Here is a 26,595-nt window from a genome sequence, read left to right as displayed (position 1 = left end):
GTATGCTCACGGAGAAACTGTGTGCCAAGTTTCATTTTATTAAAGACAACAAAAATGTAGAAATATAATGTTACATTATTACTGGTGCGCTCCCTGTTTGTAAGATAGCATTAAATTTGACACACTTTTTCCCTCGTGAATGTATTTGGAATATTTTCGAAATTGGTTGCAATCCAGTTTTGCATTGAAGACTTACGCCCCATTAACTGCACCAGGCCGACCCTTTAGAATTGTGACAGCCAATTACGTACAAATGGTAAGCAATATCAAAAAACAAATCATCAGTGTTGTTGAGATTCATCTAAATGTGGTATGCACCAAAAAAGTGAATATGCGCTCTCCCATCGAAGTTCGTTCAAAAAAATTATTACAGTAAAATATTCATATCTCAATAACTGTAACGGATATCAAAAAGAAAAATAATAGGCACCAATTGGAATTATGTCTATCTGCAAAATATGCGAGTAGATGTTATTCCAAAAAGCCGTACGGAATAACATGTAGCGACCAGGGGAGGCGGTCGCTCTGACTGTCGGTGGTTCCGCACTGGGGGACCGCAATGACTGATGGGACTGTTAACGTTCATGTTAAAGTTGTGTTTTAGTGATGTTGTGTTCATATTGGGGTTATTGTTGTGTTGTTTGTTTGGGGTTCGACTCGGACTGAGTAGAAGACTGTTTGCTAACTGACTGTAGAACTGTCACGAGGTTCTATTTCAAACTCCTAAAAATTGGAAAAGCACAGAGGTAGTCTTAAAATATGATGATGGTGTGATCTATTATGCTGGCCTACCAAGGTGCAGACAGTGTGAATAATTACCCAAAAAAAGTGCAAAAAGATGAAAAACAAAGTGCTCTATACACATTGCAAAATATTACAAAAACGAGTTCTTCAATAACTCAAATATCTTTAAAAAAAAATTTTTTAAATCCAAAAACTGATATACAAAGAATTTAAAACGTCTCCACAATCACTCTATCAAAGCAAAGTAGCCGTTACCTCCTCTTTAATCACACTGACTCCACCAGGGCCAAAGGTAGCCATTTTTAAACCGGTAGCCCCTCCCACAAGGCTTAATAATTACATAAAAAGTACAATTAACACATTTTAGACAAGGATTATCCACATCTTCATCAACATTCTCCTTAAACCAAAACACGTTCAGTGCAGCAAAAATGAACATTAAAGTCAAGAAACACAATTATGCAGTTCATGTGACCATGAAAGCGCGCGAGAACCTTCTATTTAACAGAGGAAGTAGTTACGCCCCTGTTTTGCCAACCGAACTCACTGATGGGAGACGGCTTTGTGGTAAAGCAACGCACCACAACAGATGATAAGCGAATAAAACATTTGTGTGAATGTATGCCTAAACAGAAATAGGACTACCAAGTGTGCACCCTTGGTTGCTCTACTGAAACGGAGACGGAAAGAGGGATTAAATAGCGAGGTTAGGTAACTACTTAGCGAGAATGGAGGGGAGCGGAATGTGAGGCGTGTGTGTGTGTGTGTGTGTGTGTGTGTGTGTGTGTGTGTGTGTGTGTGTGTGTGTGTGTGTGTGTGTGTGTGTGTGTGTGTGTGTGTGTGTGTGTGTGCGTGCGCGCTGCCCGCAGTCAGTGAGGGAGCCGCTCCATCACAAGGACGGTGATTCAGACTAATGTCGCCGGTTGTGACCTCGGGGGGAAGTTCTGATCAGTGTGTAAATAAAGGAGCTCCCCCCCCCCCCCGGGGTCGTGCGGTGTATGGGACACGGGAGCTTGACTCATTCTTCCACGCCGGCTCGCCACATTTTTGTCAGAAGTGGGATTTCGCTGAATAATGGAGAGGGAGATCCAGAGACTGGAGCAGGACATTGAGCAGATCCATTTGGCACTTGGAAAACCTGGCGTGGCAGACGATAGAGCCTGCCAGAGATGGAAGTTTTCTAGCCCATGGCTCCAGTGCACCGCGGCCCCACCGCCCCCCTAGAGGCCAGCAGGGCCAATACAGGCTGTTGCAGCTAGAAAAGCGCTGTATAAAATGCAGCTTGATTGATTGATTGATTGATTGATTGATTGATTGATTGATTGATTGATTGATTGATGATTGATTGAACGCCTGCTGCCCGCCGCCACTGACCGCCCCCTAGCGACCGGGAGGGATGCTGCGCATAGAACACCAGCCAAGCTGCCTAAGCACAACGGGATGACACAGCTAGAGCTGTACCTCTCTTAAGTCCAATTAGAGAACGAAGAAGCTGCCATCCACCTGGCTTTGGCATTAGAAGGAAAGGCTTTGCGGGTGTACCTCGACCTAGCCCCAGCAGAGCAGTGGGACCTCCAGGCCCCAACCATGGCACTGGAGGGGCGATTTGGGCAATGACCTTTCACTGACCAGAGCAGCAAGCCAGCCGCTGCTGCCAAGGGGGAGAGCCTGGGTACCTTCGCCACAGATGTGCAGCTCCACGCCTGACATGGTTACCCACAGTTCAACGCAGGCACCCAAGAGGAGCTGGCCCTCCACACTTTCTTGCAAGGGCTCATGCCAGAGTGGTTGCACCAGCATATCTGCCTCTCCTCAATCCCTCAGCGAGGCTCTCTGCAAAGCTGAACAGGCCGAGACGGTACTCTCCACGTGGCTTACCCAGCAGAAGGCCCCCACTCTCCGACCGCACGTCAGGTTGGTCGACTATGATGAAGAGGTAGAAGAGATCTACCAAGTTCAGCTTCCACCACAGCAGTCTTGGCGACGGCCTCCAACATCCAGGTGACATCCACCCCAGCTGACTGACTGCTGTTACCAGTGGGACGAGCCTGGTCACATAGCACCCAGCACCGGCACCAAAAGTCAGAGTCACCCAGCCGGTGGGGAAATGACAGCAGAGTGGTTTAGTGAGGGGACCGCCACTCCAGTCTCCAGCCCCCCTTCAAGGCCAATGCACGCTGGTTGGCTGTCTAGGTCACACCAACGGACTGTATCTGGACTGCCAACTCGATGGTACATCCTCCCAGGCCCTGGTAGACAGAGTCTACTATTTCCCTGGTGTGACCTGGCATTTTCACCAACCAACACCCAGCTGATGATGGTGACAGAAGAAAAAGCTGGCATGAGAGGGAAGAAGTCACTGCGAGTCCGGGCTGGAGACCAGGAGCTGGCACACGAGTTCTGGCTCGCCAACATCCAAGACCCATGCATCATCGACCTGGACATGCTGACCTGCTAGGGAGCCCGTGTTAATGTATCGGAGGCAACCGTCACCCTTGGCAAGAAAAACATGGCGCTCTGATCCGGCCTGAGGAGGAGCTGTCTCAGGGACCAGCAAGCCAGTCGCCGAGCAGGTGCCACTCACCACAGAGCCCCAATGCAGCATTGGAGTATCGATACTACCAGCGGCAAGAGGAACAGGACCAGACGGTGGTGGCCATCCAGACCGCCAGCAATGAGGAAAGGTGGTTCCCGTTGACCACGTAGCAACTGAGGCAGCAGCAGGAGGCAGACATGACCCTGGCACTGGTGAGGGGTTGGCTGGAGACGGGGCAGCACCCCAAGTGGACGGAGGTGTCAGCGCTGGGGCCCGAGGTAAAGGCCTACCACTCTCAATGGGGAAACTTTGAGCTCCCATTGAGGGGCATACCGGAGGTGGCAGGCTCCCAGACAAGAGAACGACCACCTGCAGCTATTGGTGGGCCGTATGGTCCATCCCCAGGTTCTCCAGAAGGTCCATAGCTCGCTGGGGGGGGGGGCACAACGGGAATGCCAAGACCCTCTACCGCCTCCAGGCGGTGGTTCTACTGGCCTGGCTGTCGACGAGACATGGAGCTGCACATGCACTGCTGCGATTCCTGCACCCGCCAGGCCCGAGCCGGCTATGGAGTGTGGCAGAAGAGGGCCTATGACACACGGTGCCTTGGGCAGGCCTTCATGCAAGGGGACAAGTTATGGGTGTATTGTCCCGTTCGCAAGAAAGGGCTTTCACCCAAGCTTCCCATCCACTAGCAGTGACCTGGTTAAGTAATGTACTGGGTGCGCATGCCCGGCCAGGGGCGCATGGTGGTGCTGTTCCAGGACAGGCACTCCCCATACCGCCCCCTTGCTCCGCCTGTTGTTGGGGCCGGGAGTGACAGTAGCAACCCATGCGCTATCAGTGCACATCTCCCCCAAGTTGCGCTTACTGTGACTCCACATGTATCGGAGGAGGCATGTGGTAGTCTGCAGCCCTCCTCGGATCGGCGGGGGGGGGGTGGAGAAGTGACCGGGACAGCTCGGAAAAATAGGGTAATTGGCCAAGTACAATTAGGGAGAAAAGGGGAGGAAATCCAAAAAAAAAAAAACAAAGAGAGAGAGAGCGTTACCTCTTCCATGCCGGCTCGCCGTGATAATAATAATAATAATAATAATAATAGCAACGATAACTAAGGCAGCAATCGCACAACACATGTACGTGCTGGAGGAAATAAGGTGGCGGCTGGTTTGACCGCAGACTGCTACATGGTGAAGTCTGGGAAACATGACTGACATGCTTCTGTGTGCATCGCCATCTCAGTCGGCCACTAAAAACTTTCATTAAGTCTTTTTCTTTCCTTTTTTTTTTCTTTTTCTAAATCTGCCAGTGCATGGTCTACCTCGCGCCGCCTGGGTTCTGCTCTGCACCGATCTGTCCTGACGAGGTCATCCCTCCATCAGTTGTCTTCTTTTGGGTTCACCCGTTTTCATCCCGAAAGGTTTTTCTGTGGAGTTTTTCCACATCCAAGTCGAGGGTATTAAGGGGGGAGGGTGTTGTCTGTCATCGTGTGCTGTTCTGTTTTTCATCATGAGAATGTGAAGCCCGCCGAGACTAAACCATGATTGCATTTGTAGGACATCAGAGGACAATGCCCTCGTTTTCCCCTTCCAAGCCTGCCCGAGCCGTCACAGAGACTGGCTGAACTGTACAGGCTATGTGCGTGAGGCTGACTGAGTACACAAAGGCCAATAAAATACAAGTTTGCAGACTGAATGGTGTTCAGAAACAGTTAGCGAAGAAGTCTTCATGTACATTAGAGTGATAAGACAATACTGCACATCTACTTACATCTAAATATGACACTATTTTACAAAATGCTTTTCTTTTTATCGTTTACAGTGTCAGGATAAACACCACAATAACACACTGTAGGCCAATTTCACAGATAACACACCGCAGTTTGGGTGTATTTTATAGACAAGGTTCTCAAAGTGAATGGTGTGACTAAAAAGTGAATTGTTAGAGGAGATTATCTGAAATAAAGACTCGCAAGACAATAAACTCTCGGTTCACACGTAGGTGCACAGATTAGAAAAAGGTAAAAACGTCGATTCATCAAAAGAAAGGACCACCCGACAGGGCCCTGAAACCGTTTAACCAGCCCTGAAAAAAAATGGAAACCTACGGGTCAACACACACACGGGCCGGTAAAATGGAGGACGCATGTCAGCAATGATTTCTTTTACAGGAATTATTCTCTTCTAATACGTTTGACCACACTGATTTCCACGAATTGTTTATCAAGGTTCGAGGTCAACAAAGCAGGGAACCGATGAGTAGAAATTTAGGTTGGGACTTTCCTCTATTCCTCCATGGCCAGGAGCCGGAGCTCCGTATCTCCAACGCGAGGTACTCAAACATTGCTTTCAGTCAAGTCCCATCTGTTAGATTTGTGCATTTCCAGAAAGAAACAAGAATCTTTTTGTCTGAACAGAGGAGGGAGCAGATCATGTGCTCTATATTAACTGTGTTAGCCTCAACAGTCTGGTCCCTCAGAGGGCCTTACTGAGGGTCATGTTGAACGGATCTGTTAGCAGGATTTATGTCTGAAAACAGTGCCCTTAGTAGATGCACGGTAAATTTCCTCTGCTGTAGTCTGGTAATGCAGTCTATTTCATATTTCTGTTGCTGTTTTTTCTGGACTCCGTGCAACTCACAACCGCATGGCTAGTGATGATTTTATAGTGATTTATGTCGCTCTTGGAGACTCGTGAATGCACTTTTACATCTTACTGTATGCTTCAGAGCCAGTTCATAAAATGAAAAGTCAAAACAACAAAATGGATTTTTCTTATTCATCTCATGGGAGGCAGAAAGACACAAAGAGAGGAAGTGGATATCTTTGCACGACTGTACAAGACTGACACCCAGTGGACAGTTTGCCCCTTCATGTAATTGCCACAGCCTGACTATAATCCAGTCTTCTTCTTTATGACTTTATTATTATTATTACTATAATCCAGTGGTATTGAGAAAGTCATACTGTAATTAATAATGGAGGACAACATTTATTGACTGAGGAAACTTTAATTATGAGTCCCCAAAACCCCATGCATTAAAATATAACAGCAGTGTGTTGTATGATGTAGATTCTATCAAAACTTGTAAATAACTCCAGAGGTGTCACCTCAGTGAAATCCTCGATGTGACTATGCGATGCTGAGCATTACATTCAAATTTTAACTCAGATTAAAAGACTTGCCGAGCTACATAAGCTCCAATACATTTACACACATTACAAACTGTCATTTGTCTTTGGACGGACGGTGCCATTTTCAAAACGCATTGTATATATCTTTTTCCTATCTACACAAAATCCTTATTCCCAGGGTTCCCTGGGCGGCATGCTGGCCCAGTGGTTAGCACTGTTGCCTCACAGCAAGAAGGTCCTGGATCCGAACCCCAGGCCGTCCCAGGGCCTTTCTGTGTGGTGCTTGCATGTTCTCCCCGTGTCTGTGTGGGTTTCCTCCGGGCGCTCTGGTTTCCTCCCACCATCAAAAAGACATGCATGTTAGGGTTAATACTCCTGTCTGTGCCCCTGACCAAGGCAATGGGAAGAAATAACTGGAGTTGGTCCCCGGGTGCTGCACAGTGACTACCCACTGCTACACAGCTAGGATGGGTTAAACGCAGAGAGTACATTTCATTTGTATGTCTTGATGCTCAATAATCCAGGTAAGATTTCCTTTGTATGTATGTATAAAATGACTACTAAATAGTAGTCTATTTTTCTATTCTATTCTATATTATGTAATATACAAGATTGAGTACATATTCAGCAATATACACTATATGGACAAAAGTGTTGGGACACACCTCTTAATCATTGAATTCAGGTGTTTCATTGAGACCCATTGCCACAGGTGTATAAAATCAAGCAGCTAGCCATGCAGTCTGCATTTACAAACATTTGTGAAAGAATGGGTCGTTCCGAAGAGCTCGGTGAATTCAAATGTGGTACTGTCATAGGATGCCACCTTTGCAATAAGTCAGTTCGTGAAATTTCTTCCCTGCTAGATATTCTTAATGATTCAGCATACCAAGACATTTTGGACGATTCTACCAACTCCATATTAATGCCTATGGATTTAGAATGGAATGTCATAAAAGCTCCTGTAGGTGTAATGGCCAGGTGTCCCAATACTTTTGTACATATAGTGTATATGCCTATGTTATTGAATAGCGTAATCTGTTTTATGTTACAGTGTTCCATAGAAATACACGAGTAGCCTACATGCCCCTCCATCCATTCCTTTCCTTCCATCCAGCATTTCTCCCTCACTCTCGCTATTTTCTTTACTGGTGACGGCAGAAATCATCTTTCAATATTTACTCGGGCTAGGCAGTCTGATGCCCATTAAAAACAAGCCACCGCCCATCACATTAACTCTTTGGTTTTCCTTGAGCCTGGCTCAGCAGCGGTGTTAAACTTGGCAGACTGTTGCAGGCCCCTGACCTTTGTTGATTTGTGCAGGGTCATCAGTCGGGTGCGAAATCCTTCCCCAGAGAAGAAATAGAGCAGTGGATCAAAGCATGAATTGGAGGCAGCCAGGCACAGTGTCACTACCACAAACTTCTGCATGGCTACCTGCTCTTCACAGGTTTTGCCTTTCTGGAACAAGAAGCTGAGGTGGATGCTGCGCTGCACGTGGTACGGCATGAAGCTGATGAGGAAGGCCAGCATGACAATGACAATCATGCGGATGGCCTTGGTGTCATTGGCCCGGTTGCGCCTGGCACTATGGTTGCGGGACAATAAGGTGCGGATGATGCCAACATAGCAGATTAGGATAATCAGGAAGGGGAGGGCAAAACCCAACACAAAAGCCAGGTAGTTGAGAATGAGGAGATTTTTTAAGTTGGGACCACTTGGGGGCTCAAAGCACTTGGTTTTCCCCGTTTTGCGGTCAATATGCTGGCCAGTCAGCAGAAAAGGCGAGGATGCAATACAGACAAACATCCAGATACATACACACACCAGGCGTGCACGGCAAATCGTTGTTAGTCGTAAATTCTGTACAGGGAACACGATGGCCAGGAAACGTGTGACTGACATGGCAGCCATGAAAAAAATGCTACAGTAGAGGTTTACATATAAGGCAAAGGCGCTTATGCGACAGAGGAAGTCTCCCAAGTCCCACTGGCCTTTGTTGACATAGTAGAGGATACGAAGGGGCAGCGTGCTGACACACAGAATATCAGATACAGCCAGGTTCAACATGTAGACGTGGAAAGGGGAACTTTGGCGGAAGGTCCTGATCAGCACCACCAAGGCAAAGCCATTCCCCATCAGGCCAAATACCGTGATGATGGAGTAGGCAGTAGAGTAAACCTGGTTGCGGAAGTCATCGATGGATGGACAATGACTTGTGTTATTGCCTGCACTGCCCGTCATCTGGTCCATTTCTGGCTAAGAATGAGAGAGGTTGAAAGGGAGACAGGGGACAAGGGACCAAAAGAGAAAAAGAGAAAAAGAAAATGAGAGCAAAACACAAGATAGCATCTGGGAACTCAATACATTAAACAAATAATGAGACAAGCACATCACCATTTTATATTTTAATTCCTTTTGGAGGGAATTAAATGCATTTCATAGCAAAGGAAAAGGATGCATGCACATCATGGCTTGCTACTGTGGAGTACAAAATGTAGTCCAAATGCACTCCGTATGTACTCTGTAGTTCTCCACTTCTCTGTGTGTATGAAACTTCTCACTCACTGCAGACACACATACCCATTGTTCTCATGCGTACCTTCCATGGGGCCACATAGCAACTGTTACCATGCTTGCCTCCCTGTTGCCGCATCCCAGGAACGGCCTGGTACAGCAAAAGACAAGTGCAACAGACTTACAGACACTCACGAGGCACAGAACGCGATTAACGAAGATGTTTCCTGCATTCCTTTGTAAGATTACACCTTAGTTGATGCAGGAAACATAGTGTATGACGCGACGGGCTGTTCTATAAGAAACCACTATCTCCAGCTCAGGGGCAGAGCATATCCTCACAGACGAACCTCTGTGTGGCCTTATGTCTCTCCATCTGCAGATGCATTAAAGATTCTCTGTTTGCTTTAATATTTGTCCGATGATTATTCTCCCCAGAGGTTGCTGGGGCAAGAGCCCATTAAAAGGATAAAGGAAAATCCACAACAATACCACAGAAGAAGTGTGTGTGTGTGTGTGTGTGTGTGAGGTTTCTGCTCTTTTATCATTTAATGTGAGTAACTTTGACTAATTATCTCATAATGTAGTAGCTTTTGTTGATTTGTAACATAAAAAATGTAGATACAGGGAAAAACTGGGTGTGTGCACCCTCCAGCTGGACCAGTGGGGGCTGTTGGCCCCCACATCCGGCAGTTCTGCACAGTTCTGTTTGTGGGAGGGAAATAGACTGCTGCCTTGTCCAATAACTGATGTGATTTGTCTGACTTCGCGGAACTAAATGGGCTGCAGATTACACAACGCTTCTCCAGCTGCAACAGCCACTCACAGCACTTCTACAATTAGCACCCCTGTCAGCCTTGCAAGGCGCAAAACCACCTCATCGGGGGCAGTTAAGGGGTTGGGCGTCTTGCTCAGGGACACATCAACACTTTTGCAAGGGGGAGCCGAGAATCGAACCAGCAACCCTCCACAGTTACGACCTGCTCTAACTATGAGCCACTGTCGTCCCGGACGTGCACTCTCTTTTGCTAAATGTTCGGGCCAAACCCACAAAAATGAGGAACATATTTGCGCACGGTATCCTGTCACAGGGCCACAATTCCGTTTCTTCCATATAAAAAAATAAAAGGGCAGCGAGCTATCGGTGAAAATTCATCTAGCTGGTTATGGCTTATAGCCTACAACCAGCTGTTATCTGATGATTTCCGGCTATTTTCTAATAAGATCATAAGAACAGTTAATCTTGTCACACTTTCCACACTCTTATAGCGCTTGGGATCAAGACATCATATTGTTAAAAATTGCACACCAAATGAAAGAACTAAGTCCCAGGCATATATGTTGTATTAATTTCATTTTCATATCTTATTTCAGTACAGTTATAGGCATTTAAATGGTGAGTGTGCACATGTGACACATTGCCCCATCAACAGGTACATTGTCCCACTGTGTGGGGTAAGATGTCACAATGGATTTTGCAACAAATGAAACACGAACCAGGTAGAAGTACCGGTTATGTTTTTTTAACTCAAAGTTAAATTCAGCCAATGGAAAAACAAAAACTGATTAATCATCGAACTTGAATCATCCTGGAATGTGGCCGTTGAATCAGTCCCAACTACAACAACTGGAAAATCCTTTCAAACAAACTTTCAAATAAAAGGTTTCAAGCATTCAAACAAATCTCACACCAGGTCTCAAACCTCACTAGTCGGACTCATCGTCAGAACTGCAGTTCTTGCACACGTGACTTGCCCTGCCAGGGGTGCGTGCACGCTGCATGAGCCCACTGCATTTCATGCACTGGACCGAAGTCTCTCTTGGGACGGCTGCTCGCAAATGGCTCCACATAAACATGGCACGGGCACTCATCTTCATCTGATGAAGAGACATCTGCAGTCTTCCTTTTCATACCTGCCTTCTTTTTCTTATTTCCCCCCCCCCCTCTAATTCCTTGGAAGCTCCCGAATCTAACACACCCATTCCCGCCAATGTCCCGCCTGCCAAATTTTCCCGCCATTTAAAAAAAAAACGAAAGTGTAAGTAAAATGAAAAGGAATGAGTAATAATTAAAGGACCGCGTGTAGGCGAGTCGGTAAAATGCTCAGCATCAGTAGACTGAAAACGGGGCGCTGAGGCTGTTCATCCGATTCGCATGAAATTTGATATGCGTCATCTCCAGACAATACTGATAAAAAGTTGACTAAAGAATTTTGATATGTCGTCACATTTCGAAGTAACATGTCAATCAAAATTTAAGGTGTGGCCCATAGTGATTGTATTGCCTATATCTAGCAATGTGATTGTTCAAACTTAACGAAAGTTGTCACGCACAATCACCCCAACATTTTTTGGAAGTAATAGGGGGCGCTAGAACTGACATATCAATATCTTATTACTATAGTTGAAGATCTTATCTTGCAATACTGCTTGGAGCCCGTTAATCGCCGCTTGCGGCTATTTTTTATTTTTTTTTGGGTCGGCGGGCTTAAAAACACATTCACAAAATTGACAACTGACAAGCAGACTCTCTGTGTCTATCTATGTATACCGGCAACTTGTCTCGGTGATGCTGGAGCAAGTTGTCACATGTGATAACTTACCCCAAAATTACTGTGACAAGTTGCCCCAAACTGCCATGTTTGCTAATATTTGCTATATCTTAAAGTTAGCTTAAAGCAGGACATTACCAAAAGTATAACAAGACACTTTAATCTCTCTTCTACCAAGTACTAATGTATAATTGAGAAGATTTTTAACTAGAAGAAGATTATTACAAGTAATGTCAAGTTCCATTTTTTTACTTTAGAATGTGAAAAATGGTGTATCAGTGCTCACCTCAGTTAACGGTGTCCTTTGCTTTTCCCAGACAAGATATGACATCAGACCAAGTAGATGCACAAAACTAGTATTAAGAAAAAAAGCAAGTGATGTTGGTATAGTGGTGAGCATAGCTGCCTTCCAAGCAGTTGACGGGTTCGATTCCGGAGAATAGGGGCCATAACACAACTGACACCCAGAGTATTACACGTCACAACATGAAGGCTCATCTTCTGTTAGAACAGGTTGGAGAACGTGGCTATAGAAATGCGTGTCCGCCCCCCCCCCCACACACACACACACACGGCATTCCCACGGAGTTTACCCAAGAACTTTAGTCAAGTCAAGTTTATTTGCATAGCTCTTAATTACAACCTCAAGGAATTTATTGGCAAACATTTAACAAAGATGGATATCTTACTCTTCAGTCATGACCGACTGAGAAGTGTTTGCACTGTTTTCCAATTTTATTCAGTTTTGGGTTTGTAGAAGAAGAAGACTAAACCACAAGCACGCGAAAAGATGACAAGCCATTTCAGTAGCTGTTTAGAAATCGAAAGGTTCATTCATATAAGTAGTTAAACACGTCTCTAAAAACTAACACTCACTGTCTTCATAGAATGCCACAGCCTATTTCGTTTCAAATAAAATGTCAAAGTGTTCCTGAACCTGCATCATATTATGCAAAACCTCAAAAAACACACACACTACAACATCAAAACCATTGGAATCATTATACGGACAAGCACTCAAAGCCTTACACAAGAAGCCATTCACTTTTCATCACTGCCATATTCTGAAGTATGAGCTACTTAGTTGAGAAAACCTCATCAAATACAAAAATGTCTGCCTAGTTCATAAGATCATGCATGGTTTAGCTCCTCTTCCTCTGTCCAGCTTCATCAACTTCAAATCTACCACAAACAGAGCTACAAGAGGTGCAGCTGGAGGGTCCTGCACCCTCCCACTCAGCAGAACTGCATTTAGTCAGGCCGTCTTCTCCGTTAGAGCATCACATCAATGCAACTCACCACCACAATCAACTAGAGGGTCCCCATCCTATTATTAATTTAAGTGTTATGTCAGGAAATTGCTTATTAAGAACCAACAATGCCAACACTGATGCTATTCGCACACCCCTTTAATATGTTGTTTAACCGTATTCACTGTGTTGTATGTCTGCCTTTTTATATATATTATTTTCTATATTATCTTTATTATCTTTTTCTACATTTGTATATTCTGTATATATTTTCTTGTTTGTTTGCTCTTGTTCTTGTATTGTATATTAACTATGTTGCACGCTTGTTTATTTAGTTTTTTGTTTGTTTATTTATTTGGCACTATTTCATTATCCTAGGATGCCTAACACCATCATGCAAAGGGACTGCCGATGGAAACTAGCCTGTTAGCTAACTCGGGTACATTTACATTTGTTTTGAATGTTGATTAATGTACTGTCCCTTCCCAAATAAACATTTAAACTAAGCTAAACTACTACTACTAGTACTACTTTCAGCTGCTCCCGTTAGGAGTCGCCACAGCGGATCATCTGTTTCCATCTCTTCCTGTCCTCTGCAGCTTCCTCTGTCACACCAGCCACCTGCATGTCCTCCCTCACCACATCCATAAACCTCCTCTTTGGCCTTCCTCTTCTCCTCTTCCCTGGCAGCTCCATGTTCAGCATCCTTCTCCCAATATACCCAGCATCTCTCCTCCACACATGTCCAAGCCATCGCAGTCTTGCCTCTCTTGCTTTGTCTCCAAACCGCCCAACCTGAGCGGTCCCTCTAACATACTTGTTCCTAATCCTGTCCTTTTTCATCACTCCCAGTGAAAATCTCAACATCTTCAACTTTGCCACCTCCAGCTCCGCCTCCTGTCTTTTCATCAGTGCCACTGTCTCCAAACTATATAACATAGCTGGTCTCACAACCATCTTGTAAACCTTCCCTTTAACTCTTGCTGGTACCCTTCTGTCGCAACTCACTCCTGACACTCTTCTCCACCCACTCCACCCTGCCTGCACTCTCTTCTTCACCTCTCTTCTGCACTCCCCATTACTTTGAACAGAAAAGTATTTAAACTCATATGCCTTCGTCACCTCTACTCCTTGCATCCTCACCATTCCACTGTCCTCCCTCTCATTCATGTATATGTATTCTGTCTTGCTCCTACTGACTTTCATTCCTCTTCTCTCCAGTGCATACCTCCACCTCTCCAGGCTCTCCTCAACCTGCAACCTACTCCCGCTGCAGATCACAATGTCATCTGCAAACATCATAGTCCACGGAGACTCCTACCTGATCTCGTCCGTCAACCTGTCCATCACCATTGCAAACAAGAAAGGGCTCAGTGCTGATCCTTGATGTAATTCCACTTCGACCTTGAACCCATCCGTCATTCCAACCGCACACCTCACCGTGGTCACGTTTCTCTCATACATATTCTGCACCCCTCCTACATACTTCTCTACAACTCCTGACTTCCTCATACAATACCACGCCTCCTCTCTCGGCACCCTGTCACGTGCTTTCTCTAAATCCACAAAGACACAATGTAACTCCTTCTGGCTTTCTCTATACCGCTCAATCAACATTCTCAAATCAAACTTAAACTAAGCTAAACTAAAACCTCAACAAAAAAAAACAAAAAAAACAGCCACAATAATACCCCCAGCCTGTAGATGGCGACAAGTCAAGCGTTCTAGAATTGCCAGTCCAGTACTGCTGCGCTGCTTCTCTGCACAACGATGCAATTACACTAATAATCGTGCAGTTTCACGTCTATTTTAGGTCTATTTGTGGCGCAAAGTCAGAAAATACTGAAATGCTTACACTGGAGAGAAGCTCCCATTCAATTGCCATTCATCCCTTCTCCACAATTGTCCAGGGGAAAAAAAGAAAGAAACTAATAATGCCGCTGTTTGTTTTTGTTCGTTTGTAGTGGGGGGGGCAAAAACAAAAAACAAAAACAGAAAAAAAACAAGGTTTTTATTCTGCCTGAATTTCGGACCATCATCTCTCACCGTGGCGCCTCCGCTGATTTGCGCTCTGACGCGCGACTCAGCGCCCCGTTTTCAGTCTACTGATGCTGAGCATTTTACCGACTTGCCGACACGCGGTCCTTTAATTATTACTCATTCCTTTTCGCAACTAAAAAAGGAGAAGAAGAAAAAGATTGCGTTTACAATTTGCGAAGCCCAAAAATAAAAATGTAAAAAAAAAAAGTTAAAAAAAAAGTGTTAATGCCGTTTTAAAAGTCTATTATCCAATTTCCGGCCGAGCTGCCATACTCACAGGGAGTTGCGCCTCTCAGTTGGCCCTCACAGACAGCTGCTTCCTTCTCTGTCCGGCCCCCTGCTTCCCCGCGACTGGGACAGCGGCCGTGAGGGGTTGTTTTTATTCTGCAGAGCGGCCGCGTCCTCTCCGAGGCTGCTTCCTTTTTTCTTTTTTTCAACGTGAGGCCTGCCCTCTTTCATTTGACAAGATAGCGCGAGGAGGCAGTGATATCATGTTTTCAAACCCACGCCGCAGATAATGCACAAAAGATGAGTGCAAAGAAAAAAAAGTGTCCCCCCTGCAGATTTGGATTCGCTTGTCGTTCACGCAGAAGGCCCTCTCTCATCATGAAAGGTGGGGAGAAAAGGATCCCCTGTGAGTTCACTTCAGTCCTCCTAATCATGGTGGGAACACCTGTCATGAACATGCCTCCTCATCTGAGTAGCAGGTTTGTGTTGTGTATTTTGTGGGTGTGCCTTGAAACGGTATCCCAGCCAAAAACCTTGGGTACGTTGTCTTATATGGCTCGTCGTGTGCATCACGGTTTGCTGCGCTCGCCTTTCTTACTGGTTGCAGTGTGAGAGTTTGTGCCTCCAACAGGTGACCTGGAAAAAACAGGCTGCTCACTTGCAAAATGTGCATGCGGTGCCTGTTTACATTTGCAACCCGTGTCAATATTGAATGGCACTGTGCGTCTCATTCTGTCTGGCCCAGGGCCTCGTCACACAACATTGTTTTTGCAGCTTCCTTTGTAGAGATTACATTTGTAGATATTACATTTGTAGATATTACATTTGAAATAATGATGGGATGGCCTGTTTGATTTGTGAGCATTTCTTCTGTATTTACTAATGAGCCTCTTTTTTTACAGTATAAAGAAAATATGATGTCGATACTGTGGACATGTGAACTCGTTTTTTATAAACGTTTTATTTAGGAACGGTTTTTGGTTTTGTTTTGTTTTTTACATTAAAAGAACAGCAAGTAGGCAACAACAAAAAAAAACAAACAGAAAAGGAAAGCAAACATGGGGGTCATGGGATGACCAATAAATCAATGCAAATTTGCCTAATTTGAAATATCACACATGGTGCATACAATAATTATGAAAGATTTGTCGCCTTGGCTAAATAAACACCATTTTCCCCATGGCTTTTCTCTCAGTTCTTTTTGGAGCCGTGTGGAGTAGGTCATCTGTTCTAAGAGATGTACTAGGGGCTTAACAGTGCTGATCAAGAGGCCGGCGGTAGGGCGGTGAACTCATTTTGAGGCTAAAAGTCAAGTCTGATGGAAGGGCAGGGCAGATGAACACAGTGTAGGATAATTGATTATGTAACTCGTTTGGCAATGAAGCACAGACTGGCCCAGTAGTAAATTAAGCTACGCTGGTACTCAGAAGACATCGACATCAAAACCGCACATCCTAATTTATCACAGAGTCATTATTCAGTTAGCTCACTAGCACATTAAGTGCATTATGAAGAGTAGGCCTCATTGTTAAAGGAATTTAATGGTGCACTTAGTGTTTGAGCCCAGTAAATCTTTCAGTTGGCTCACAGAAAGTGGAATCAGTTCATCTGGACACAGCGTCTGTCGCCATCTTACAATGCAGCGATTACAACTATTTCCCAAATCCTCTGTGAATAGCACACGTGGCCATTGTATTTCTAGTTAGTGGTCATGGTAATCTGAATATGAAACTGGTCGTTGGTTTCGGTCGTGATGCCGCTGTGTTGTTTATAAGGGTGGGGATACCTGCAGTCAGCTGAGCCTGAAGAGGTCACTTAGTAGGTGACTGATGAAACGTTTCCCTCAATAAACATTATGTCCAGATAAACCGATTCAACTTTCTGTGATTTCCTTACCTGGATTATTGAGCATGCATAAAGACTTTAGGACAGATTAGGATGCCTCCTGGGCGCCTTCCTTTGGAGGTTTACCGGGCACGGCCAACTGGGAGGAAATCCCGGGTTAGACCCAGAACTCGCTGGAGGGACTACATGTCCAATCTGGCCTGGGAACGCCCTGGGATCGCCCAGGAGGACGCCTGGAGTGCCCTACTTAGCTTGCTGCCACTGCAACCCAACCCTGGAAAAGCAGCTGAAGATGAGATGAGATGAGATAAAGACTTTAAGTAGGCTCTTGGAATTGCATTTCAATTCTCTGAGTAATTAAGTAATCTCCTTTATGTGCCCAATCAATCCCTTCATGATCAGATGCATACAGCTGTTCACAAGGGCTGTGGCTCTATGTAGGGTGAGTGTAATACATCTGTCGCACAATCTCAGAGACTATGTAACTAGTAAAAAAATATCTTAAAGTAATTAATAAATAAGTGTAATTAATGACATCACCAGGATAGCCACAAAAGAGAAATGTCTTCTCACAAAAGTTCACTTAAATGTGAAGAGGAGACTAACACACATTCCTCAATAAGTGGAAAAAAGGTTTTCATTTGATTTTACACAGAGAAACGAGTATCGCACTGTCTAATAACAGCCGGGGGCAGGTTTTTAACAAGGAATGTAAACTTGGGCAGTTTGTACTTGTTACTGGGTTACTTTTTTTCTACAATTCAAAGACCTTTTTTTTTTTTACACTCAGATCAGTTGCCGCCTGTCTCTTCGCACTTTAGTGTTAAAGCAGAGACCAATGCAGAGAAAATCATTGGTGCCAACCTGCCCTCCATTCAGGACTTATACACTTCCAGACTCAGGAAACGGGCAGGCGACAAACATCACTGCAGGCCCATCACACCCTGGTCACAGCCCGTTCCAACTTCTCCCCTCTGGTAGGCGCTACAGAGCACTGTACACCAAAACATCCATCCATTATCTGAACCGCTTATCCTGCTCTCAGGGTCGCGGGGATGGTGCAGCCTATGCCAGCAGTCATTGGGCAACAGACCTTGGACAGGCCACCAGGAAATTGCAATAATTATTTCTTGGTTTACACATCACAGACATCCTCACATGGTCTCTCAACAGCTAATTGCATCATCAAGAAGGCACAGCAGAGATTCTATTTTCTGAGGCAGGCCATCACAAGGCCAACATACACACACACACACAATTTAGTAAAGCCAATTCACCTGACTTACATGTATTTGTACTGTGGGAGGAAACCGGAACCCCCAGAGGAATCCCACACAAACAGAGGGAGAAAATGCAAACTCCACACAGAGGACGATCCGGGATGACCCACCAAGGTTGGACTACCCCGGGGCTCGAACCCAGGACCTTCTTGCTGTGAGGTGACCGTGCTAACCACTGCGCCACTGTGCTGCTACACCAAAACAACCAGATATACAAAGTTTCTTTCCACGAGCTGTCATTCAAATGAATGCTTAACATTGTTAAATAAATCCAGCCATTTTGTGTATACTGTACTGTAAATTGCACGTATACTGGTACACTCTGTCATGTCCCATCTGCCTCAGGCATGTGTGTAAGTAACCTGCTAATATCTATTGCAGCATCTCTGATATATTCTCTGCACCATTGCACGTTATCACCTCTTATTTCACCTGAATATAGTCAATCCTTGTGTATATATCTGAAGATTGTTGTGTTGTTATTCTATGTTGAGTACACAGAGCCACGAAACCAGTCAAATTCCATGTAGTGCAAACCTACATGGCCAATAAACACGATTCGGATTCTGAATTCGTTACACGGTCTCTTCAGTTTCTTTACTGCCGGTTGGAAACAGTATGTATAGTGATTATTGCTGTCAAAATGGATTTGATTCAAAATGGTGGTTTGTTAATTTATTTTGTACGGCGTCCCATCAAATCTCATTTCATGAGATTTAAGTTTAAAGGACATTTTTAATTTAAATGTTTACCTCATAATGGTCCAAATGTCATAGCTCTATCGATGAACAGGACATATTTGTAACCATAAACACATATTGCTATTGAGCAATATTCTCTAAACTAAAATAGTTCGAGAGCGAGGATCAACAAAAACAGTTTCAACAAAAATATGAAAATTGGACTGGTGGGATGGTTTGCCAAAAAGTGGCAATTGAGTGGAATTATTTTGGTGGGTATTGAGTCCATAATTTGAGACTGTTTTAATGTCAAGTCGAGTCGTTTATTTGTACAGCCCAATATCATAAATTATAAATTTGCCTCAGGGGGCTTTACAGGAACAACAACATCCTGTCCTTCGATCCTCACATTGGATGAGGAACAACTCTGTAAAACAACCCTTTAATGGAGGAAAAACAGGAAGAAACCTCAGGGAGAGCAACAGAGGACGGATCTCTCTCCCAAGATGGACAGACATGGAATGGATCTTGTGTGTATAGAATCAAACACAATTTACAGAATCCAACATTGAAAGAGGATGACAGCATTACAATGGAAGTATAAAATATGTGAAGAATATGATGAAGAGGATGCCAAGCAGTGTCCAGATGCCAACGGAACAGCCTAGGACCTGAGCCACGCGACCACCATCACCATGTAGACCTGGGTGGAGGACAGACTACACATGCACACAGGGGAGACTCACATCACACCATTCACATACAGGGGAATAGAGGCAAGAAAAACCATTAGTCACTAATCAGAGAGAGTGAGAGAGAAAGAGAGAGAAAATGACACATCATTGAAACAGGATAACAACATTATATGGATTTATAAAATATATAAAAAATGTGATGAGCAGGATGCCAAGCAGTGTCCAGGTCACAACCACCATCACCATGGAGACCTGGGAGGAGGATAGACTACATGTGCATACAGGGGAGCCTCACATCACACCATTCACATACACGGTAGAAAAGACAGGAGAAGACATCATTCAGAGAGAGAGAGAAAAGACATGCGAGAGAGAACAGTTGTAATAATCTATATAATCTCATCGGCAGAACAGTGTTTCGTAAATTCACCGAGACAAAAACCGACCCATAATTCAGTACAGGTTGTGAAGAACTCAATTTAAAGGCAACTATTTATAGGTTAAGGCAAAAAGATTAGTTTAAGTTGGGATTTAAAGGACTCAACAGACTCTGATTGTCTGACGGCAGCTGACAGGTTATTCCACAAGGATGTGGCCCAATAGGAAAAGGCCCTGCCACCTACTGACTTCTTTGAGTACTTACTTCTTTGGGTCACGTTAGGTACACACACACAGTAGCCCTGTATTTTGAGAATGGAGAGCTCGAGATGGAATATATAGTTTAGGGAGATCAGACAGATATGATGGGGCAAGCCCATTTAGGATTTTATAAGTCTGCAGAAACACCTTGTATTCTGATCTAACATGAATAGGAAGCCAATGGGTGGGTGGGTGGGGGGGGGGTTGGTTTAGAAACTGACATGAGATTAGTCAAAGTATCAAGAGAGATAGTCTCAAAAGCTGTAACAAAAAGGACTATTAGTGACTCATTCTATAAGTATGAATTTGGTAAGACAGGATCTGGAGTAGCTGGAGTTGAAGAACTAATTATGTTTATGCTCTCATCAACCTTATTGCAGGAAAAAGTCTAGAACGCATGGGCCGTGAATAGTGACAGTTAATTGACAGCTGCTTTTTAGTAAATTTAGCTACACTGTTAAAGCGATATCTAGGATTATGTTTATTAATATTGATTAAGTGACAGAAATATGCTGCTTTCGCGGCAGATTAATCGCACTCGTATTTCAATAAGCACTCATGCCATGATGGGTAAAAAACTGCCAACAAGGTTGAGCTAGTGCTAACAATAGCAGGTATGCTGTCAGGCCTGAGACTATCTGGAGTGCCTGTCACGTCTAACGTAATCCTAGAAAGAAAGAAAAAATACTAGAAAGAGGCTGCTCTAACTCACGGACACATCTTTCTAGTAGAGACAACCTATCTGTAACTGCAGAAAAGTCACCACACACCATCGTTTTAAACGAGGCTGCTTTGACTGCAACTGCAATAAAGCTAACTGCTAAACTAGGCTAAGCTTGAAGCTAGTAAACAGACTAGGACGAAAGGCTGCCCACTAACACAAGAACAGAAGTTATCAATCTCACAAAACCGAATCCGACGAAGCCGGAAGCCAGAAGCTCGTGATTCTTCATAAAAAAATGTGGCATCTGCAACATTGGGAATCAGATGGAAAGCACAGGTTGAGATAACTACGAGAAAGACTGCTATGTGGAACCAAAACAGCAAAATGCCTGTATTGCAAGAAAACGGAACATTATGCACGAGTATGCAGAAAGAAAAATAGCTTGCAAAAAGAGAAGAAACGTGGCTGGAAGTATAAACCAATAAGAGCAGTGGAGGACCCTTCAGACTTAGACTCTGATGAGTTTATACATGCAATAGATCTACAAGATAAAGAAACAATAAGAATAAATGATCAAAAGATTAAGATGGTAATAGACACAGGAAGTGGAAGAAACCACATAGGAGTACGTCTATATAAGAAAATGTTTTCACACAAAGCTGAACTGAAATAGACTAAGAAGAGATTATATCCTTATGGCCTGAAGACTCCACTACAGTGTCTAGGTTACTTTAAAGCACGCCTGGCATGGCAAGACAACGTCATAACAGAAAAGGTTTATGTTATTAAAGGAAACGTGGAAACACCTCTACTACTACTACTACTACTTTCGGCTGCTCCCGTTAGGGGTCGCCACAGCGGATCATCCGTTTCCATTTCTTCCTGTCTTCTGCGTCTTCCTCTGTCACACCAGCCACCTGCATGTCTTCCCTCACCACATCCATAAACCTCCTCTTTGGCCTTCCTCTTCTCCTCTTCCCTGGCAGCTCCATATTCAGCATCCTTCTCCCAATATACTCAGCATCTCTCCTCCACACATGTCCAAGCCATCTCAATCTTGCCTCTCTTGCTTTGTCTCCAAACCGTCCAACCTGAGCGGTCCCTCTAATATAATCGTTCCTAATCCTGTCCTTCTTCGTTACTCCCAGTGAAAATCTTAGCATCTTCAACTCTGCCACCTCCAGCTCCGCCTCCTGTCTTTTCGTCAGTGCCACTGTCCCCAAACCATATAACATAGCTGGTCTCACAACCATCTTGTAAACTTTCCCTTTAACTCTTGCTGATACCCTTCTGTCGCAAATCACTCCTGACACACTTCTCCACCCACTCCAACCTGCCTGCACTCTCTTTTTCACCTCTCTACTGCACTCCCCGTTACTTTGGACAGTTGACCCCAAGTATTTAAACTCAAATGCCTTTGTCACCTCCACTCCTTGCATCCTGACCATTCCACTGTCCTCTCTCTCATTCACGCATAGGTATTCCGTCTTGCTCCTACTGACTTTCATTCCTCTTCTCTCCAGTGCATACCTCCACCTCTCCAGGCTCTCCTCAACCTGCACCCTACTCTCGCTACAGATCACAATGTCATCCGCGAACATCATCGTCCATGGAGACTCCTGCCTGATCTTGTCCGTCAACCTGTCCATCACCATTGCAAACAAGAAAGGGCTAAGAGCCGATCCTTGATGTAATCCCACCTCCACCTTGAACCCATCTGTCATTCCAACCGCACACCTCACCATTGTCACACTGCCCTCATACGTATCCTGCACCACTCCTACATACTTCTCTGCAACTCCTGACTTCCTCATACAATACCACACCTCCTCTCTCGGCACTCTGTCATAAGCTTTCTCTAAATCTACAAAGACACAATGCAACTCTTCCTGGCCTTCTCTATACTTCTCCGTCAACATTCTCAAAGCAAACATCGCATCTGTGGTGCTCTTTCCTGGCATGAAACCATACTGCTGCTTGCTGATCGTCACCTCTCCTCTTAACCTAGCTTCTATTACTCTTTCCCAAATCTTCATGCTGTGGCTGATCAACTTTATACCTCTGTAGTTGTTACAGTTCTGCACATCGCCCTTGTTCTTGAAAATCGGTACCAGTATGCTTCTTCTCCACTCCTCAGGCATCCTCTCACTTTCCAGGATTGTGTTAAACAATCTCGTTAAAAACTCCACTGCCATCTCTCCTAAACATCTCCATGCCTCCACAGGTATGTCATCAGGGCCAACTGCCTTTCCACTCTTCATCCTCTTCATAGCTGCCCTCACTTCCTCCTTGCTAATCCGCTGAACTTCCTGATTCACTATCCCTACATCATCCAACCTTCTCTCTCTCTCATTTTCTTCATTCATCAGCCCCTCAAAGTATTCCTTCCACCTTCTTAGCACACTCTCCTCGCTTGTCAGCACATTTCCATCTCTATCCTTGATCGCCCTAACTTGCTGCACATCCTTTGCAGCTTGGTCCCTCTGTCTAGCCAATTGGTACAAGTCCTTTTCTCCTTCCTTAGTGTCTAATCCGTCATACAACTCACCATACGCCTTTTCCTTTGCCTTTGCCACCTCTCTCTTTGCTTTACGCTGCATCTCCTTGTACTCCTGTCTACTTTCTTCATCTCTCTTACTACCCCACTTCTTCTTTGCCAACCTTTTCCGCTGTATAATTTGCTGTACTTCCTCATTCCACCACCAAGTCTCCTTGTCTTCCTTCCTCTGTCCTGATGACACACCAAGTACCTTCCTAGCTGTCGCCCTCACTATTTCTGCAGTGGTTTTCCAGCCATCTGGCAACTCTTCACTACCACCCAGTGCCTGTCTTAACTCCTGCCTGAACTCCTCACAAGTCTTCCTTCTTCAACTTCCACCATTTGATCTTCGGCTGTGTCTTCACTCGCTTCCTATTCTTGGTCTCCAAAGTCATCCTACAGACCACCATCCGATGCTGCCTAGCTGCGTTCTCTCCTGTCACCACCTTGCAGTCTCCAATCCCTTTTAGATGGCGCCTTCTACATAAGATATAGTCCACCTGTGTGCACTTTCCTCCACTCTTGTATGTCACCCTGTGTTCCTCCCTCTTCTTGAAATATGTATTCACCACAGCCATTTCCATCCTTTTCGCAAAATCAACCACCATCTGTCATTCCACATTTCTCTTCTTGACTCCATACCTTCCCATCACCTCCTCATCACCTCTGTTCCCTTCACCAACATGTCCATTGAAGTCCGCTCCAATCACCACTCTCTCCTCCTTGGGTACCCTCTCCACCATGTCGTCCAACTCACTCCAGAATTCTTCTTTCTCCTCCATCTCACACCCAACTTGCGGGGCATATGCACTGATAACATTCAGCAATAAACCTTCAATTTCCAGCTTCATACTCATCACTCTGTCTGACACTCTCTTCACCTCCAGCACGCTCTTGACATACTCTTCCTTCAGAATTACCCCTACCTCATTACTCCTCCCATTCACACCATGGTAGAAGAGTTTGAACCCACCTCCGATACTCCTGGCCTTACTCCCCTTCCACCTGGTCTCTTGCACACACAGTATGCCTACCTTTCTTCTTTCCATCATGTCAGCCAGCTCTCTCCCTTTACCAGTCATAGTGCCAACATTCAAAGTTTCAACTCTCACCTCCACATGCCTACCCTTCCTCCTCTCTAGCTGCCTCTGGACATGCTTTCCCCCTCTCCTTCTCCTTCGCCCAACAGTAGCATAGTTTCCACCGACACCCTGCTGGTTAACAGTACTGGTGGCGGTCGTTGGTAACCCGGGCCTCGACCGATCCGGTATGTAAGTCTTATTTATGATCCGCATATTTGATTTGGCAAAGATTTTACGCCGGATGCCCTTCCTGACGCAACCCTCCCCATTTGTCCGGGCTTGGGACCGGCACTAAGGATGTACTGGCTTGTGCATCCTCAGTGGCTGGGTTGAAACGTGGAAACACCGATGGGCAGAAAATCATGCTTTTCATTAAAGATATTGACTCCTGGAGGAAATGTAAATATAAATGCCGCGGACCAGAAAGATAGATTTAGTCAATTCGCACAAGAATATGAGTCACTCTTTAAAAGACTAGGACAGATTACTTGTTACAGTCACAGAGTAACAGTCAATGAGAAAGTATCATCGGAGAGGTAAATGAAGGATCTGAGTGGATTTCTTATATTCTACTTACACCAAAGAAAGACACAAGAGAAGTGAGACTATGTGTAGATCTCCAGCAAGTAAATAAAGCTGTAATCAAGAGAGACATCCAGTACCAACTGTGGACAGTATACTACAAGTCGTGCAAGGAGCAAAGATATTTGCAAAACTGAATGCAAGAAAAGGATTCTGGCAAGTAGAGTTAAGCCCGAAAGTCAAGACACCTGACTACTTTCATCACACACAGAGGGTGCTTCCATTTCAGGAAGGTTCCCTTTGGACTGTCAAGTGCACCTGAGGCCTATCAGAAGGCTACGGACCCGATGCTAACAGGGATGCCAGGTGTCGTTTGCTACATGGATAACGTGATAGTACATGCTGAAAATGAGAAAGAACTGGAAAAGAGACTGCGACAAGTATTGAAGAAATGCAAAGACAGAGGTATAACCCTGAATAGAGACAAATGTGTTTTGGGGTTACAACATATTGAGATGTTAGGACATGTGACTTCAGCTGAAGGAATAAAACCAGACCCCCGAAAAATAGAGGCTGTTTGTAATCCCCGAGACCTGATAATGTGCAGCAACTGCACTCCTTTGTGGCACATGTGGATTTCTGATGAAATTCATACCTGACTATGCAAACATATCAGAACCACTCAGGGGACTAACATGGAAAGGACAAGAGTGGGAGTGGATGTCAGAGAGAGGAAAGTCATTCATCCATCCATCCATTATCTTAACCGCTTATCCTGCTCTCAGGGTTGTGGGGATGCTGGGGCCTATTCCAGCAGTCATTGGGTGGCAGACGGGGAGACACCCTGGACAGGCCATCACAGGGCACGCACGCACGCACACACACACACACACACACACACACACACACACACACACACACACACATTCATTCATTCCTAGGGACAATTTAGTATGGCCAATTCACCTGACCTACATGTCTTTGGACTGTGGGAGAAAACCGGAGCCCCCGGAGGAAACCCATACAGACACGGGGAGAAAATGCAAACTCCACACAGGGGATGACCCGGGATGATCCACCAAGGTTGGACTACCCCAGGGCTCGAACCCAGGACCTTCTTGCTGTGAGGCGACTGCACTAACCACTGCGCCACCGTGCCACCTGAAAAGTCATTCAATAAAATGAAAAGAGTGCTGGTAAGTGACCATGCCTAGCGTACTACAAGATCAATGCACCAACTGTAGTCCTAAGTGACGCAAGCCCAGTTGGACTTGGAGCAGTCTTGCTAAGGGAACAAATAGATGGACAGAATAAGCCAATTGCTTATGCAAGCCGCTCACTGACTCCTACCGAAAGACGCTGTTCTACTTATGGGGAGGCAAGTTCACACCCCAAACCGATCACAAACCTTTCATATACATGTTCAATCCCGAGAAGGCAACACTCTTACCACCCAGAATCCAAAGACTGGGATTAAGATTACAATCATATGACTACAAAATATAACACATTGTGGCAAAGTCTAATGTAGCAGACTCACTGTCAAGACTACCCTTACCAGAAACAGAAGAAAATGGGTATGTTGAACCATATGTGGACAAAGTGCTTTCCGTAACTATGCATGATTTGCAAGCTATGACACTTGAGGA

General features: G+C 44.9%; 1 protein-coding gene across 4 annotated transcripts; it reads right to left on the bottom strand.

Annotated features, from left to right (window-relative positions):
* Positions 1-6,275: 6,275 nt before the first annotated feature.
* Positions 6,276-15,117, bottom strand: cysltr1 (cysteinyl leukotriene receptor 1). Of its 4 annotated transcripts, none has more exons than XM_056290664.1 (2): positions 15,050-15,117; positions 6,276-8,672 (listed from the first exon to the last, which is right to left on the bottom strand). In XM_056290664.1, exon 2 carries the CDS (start codon positions 8,664-8,666, stop codon positions 7,641-7,643), a length of 1,026 nt encoding a protein of 341 aa, XP_056146639.1. In that variant the 5' UTR covers positions 8,667-8,672; positions 15,050-15,117; the 3' UTR covers positions 6,276-7,640. The 4 variants fall into 4 exon arrangements, with proteins under 4 accessions (XP_056146639.1, XP_056146667.1, XP_056146657.1 ...); XM_056290692.1 differs by having other exon boundaries at positions 6,276-8,668; positions 15,050-15,111; XM_056290682.1 differs by lacking the exon at positions 15,050-15,117 and adding an exon at positions 14,779-14,826.
* Between the last annotated feature and the right edge of the window lie 11,478 nt (positions 15,118-26,595).

This window comes from Lampris incognitus, chromosome 1 (genome assembly GCF_029633865.1).
Source record: "Lampris incognitus isolate fLamInc1 chromosome 1, fLamInc1.hap2, whole genome shotgun sequence".
NCBI lineage: Eukaryota > Metazoa > Chordata > Actinopteri > Lampriformes > Lampridae > Lampris > Lampris incognitus.
Note: the sequence above shows the minus strand (reverse complement) of the source record. Positions and strands in the feature narration are given on the sequence as shown.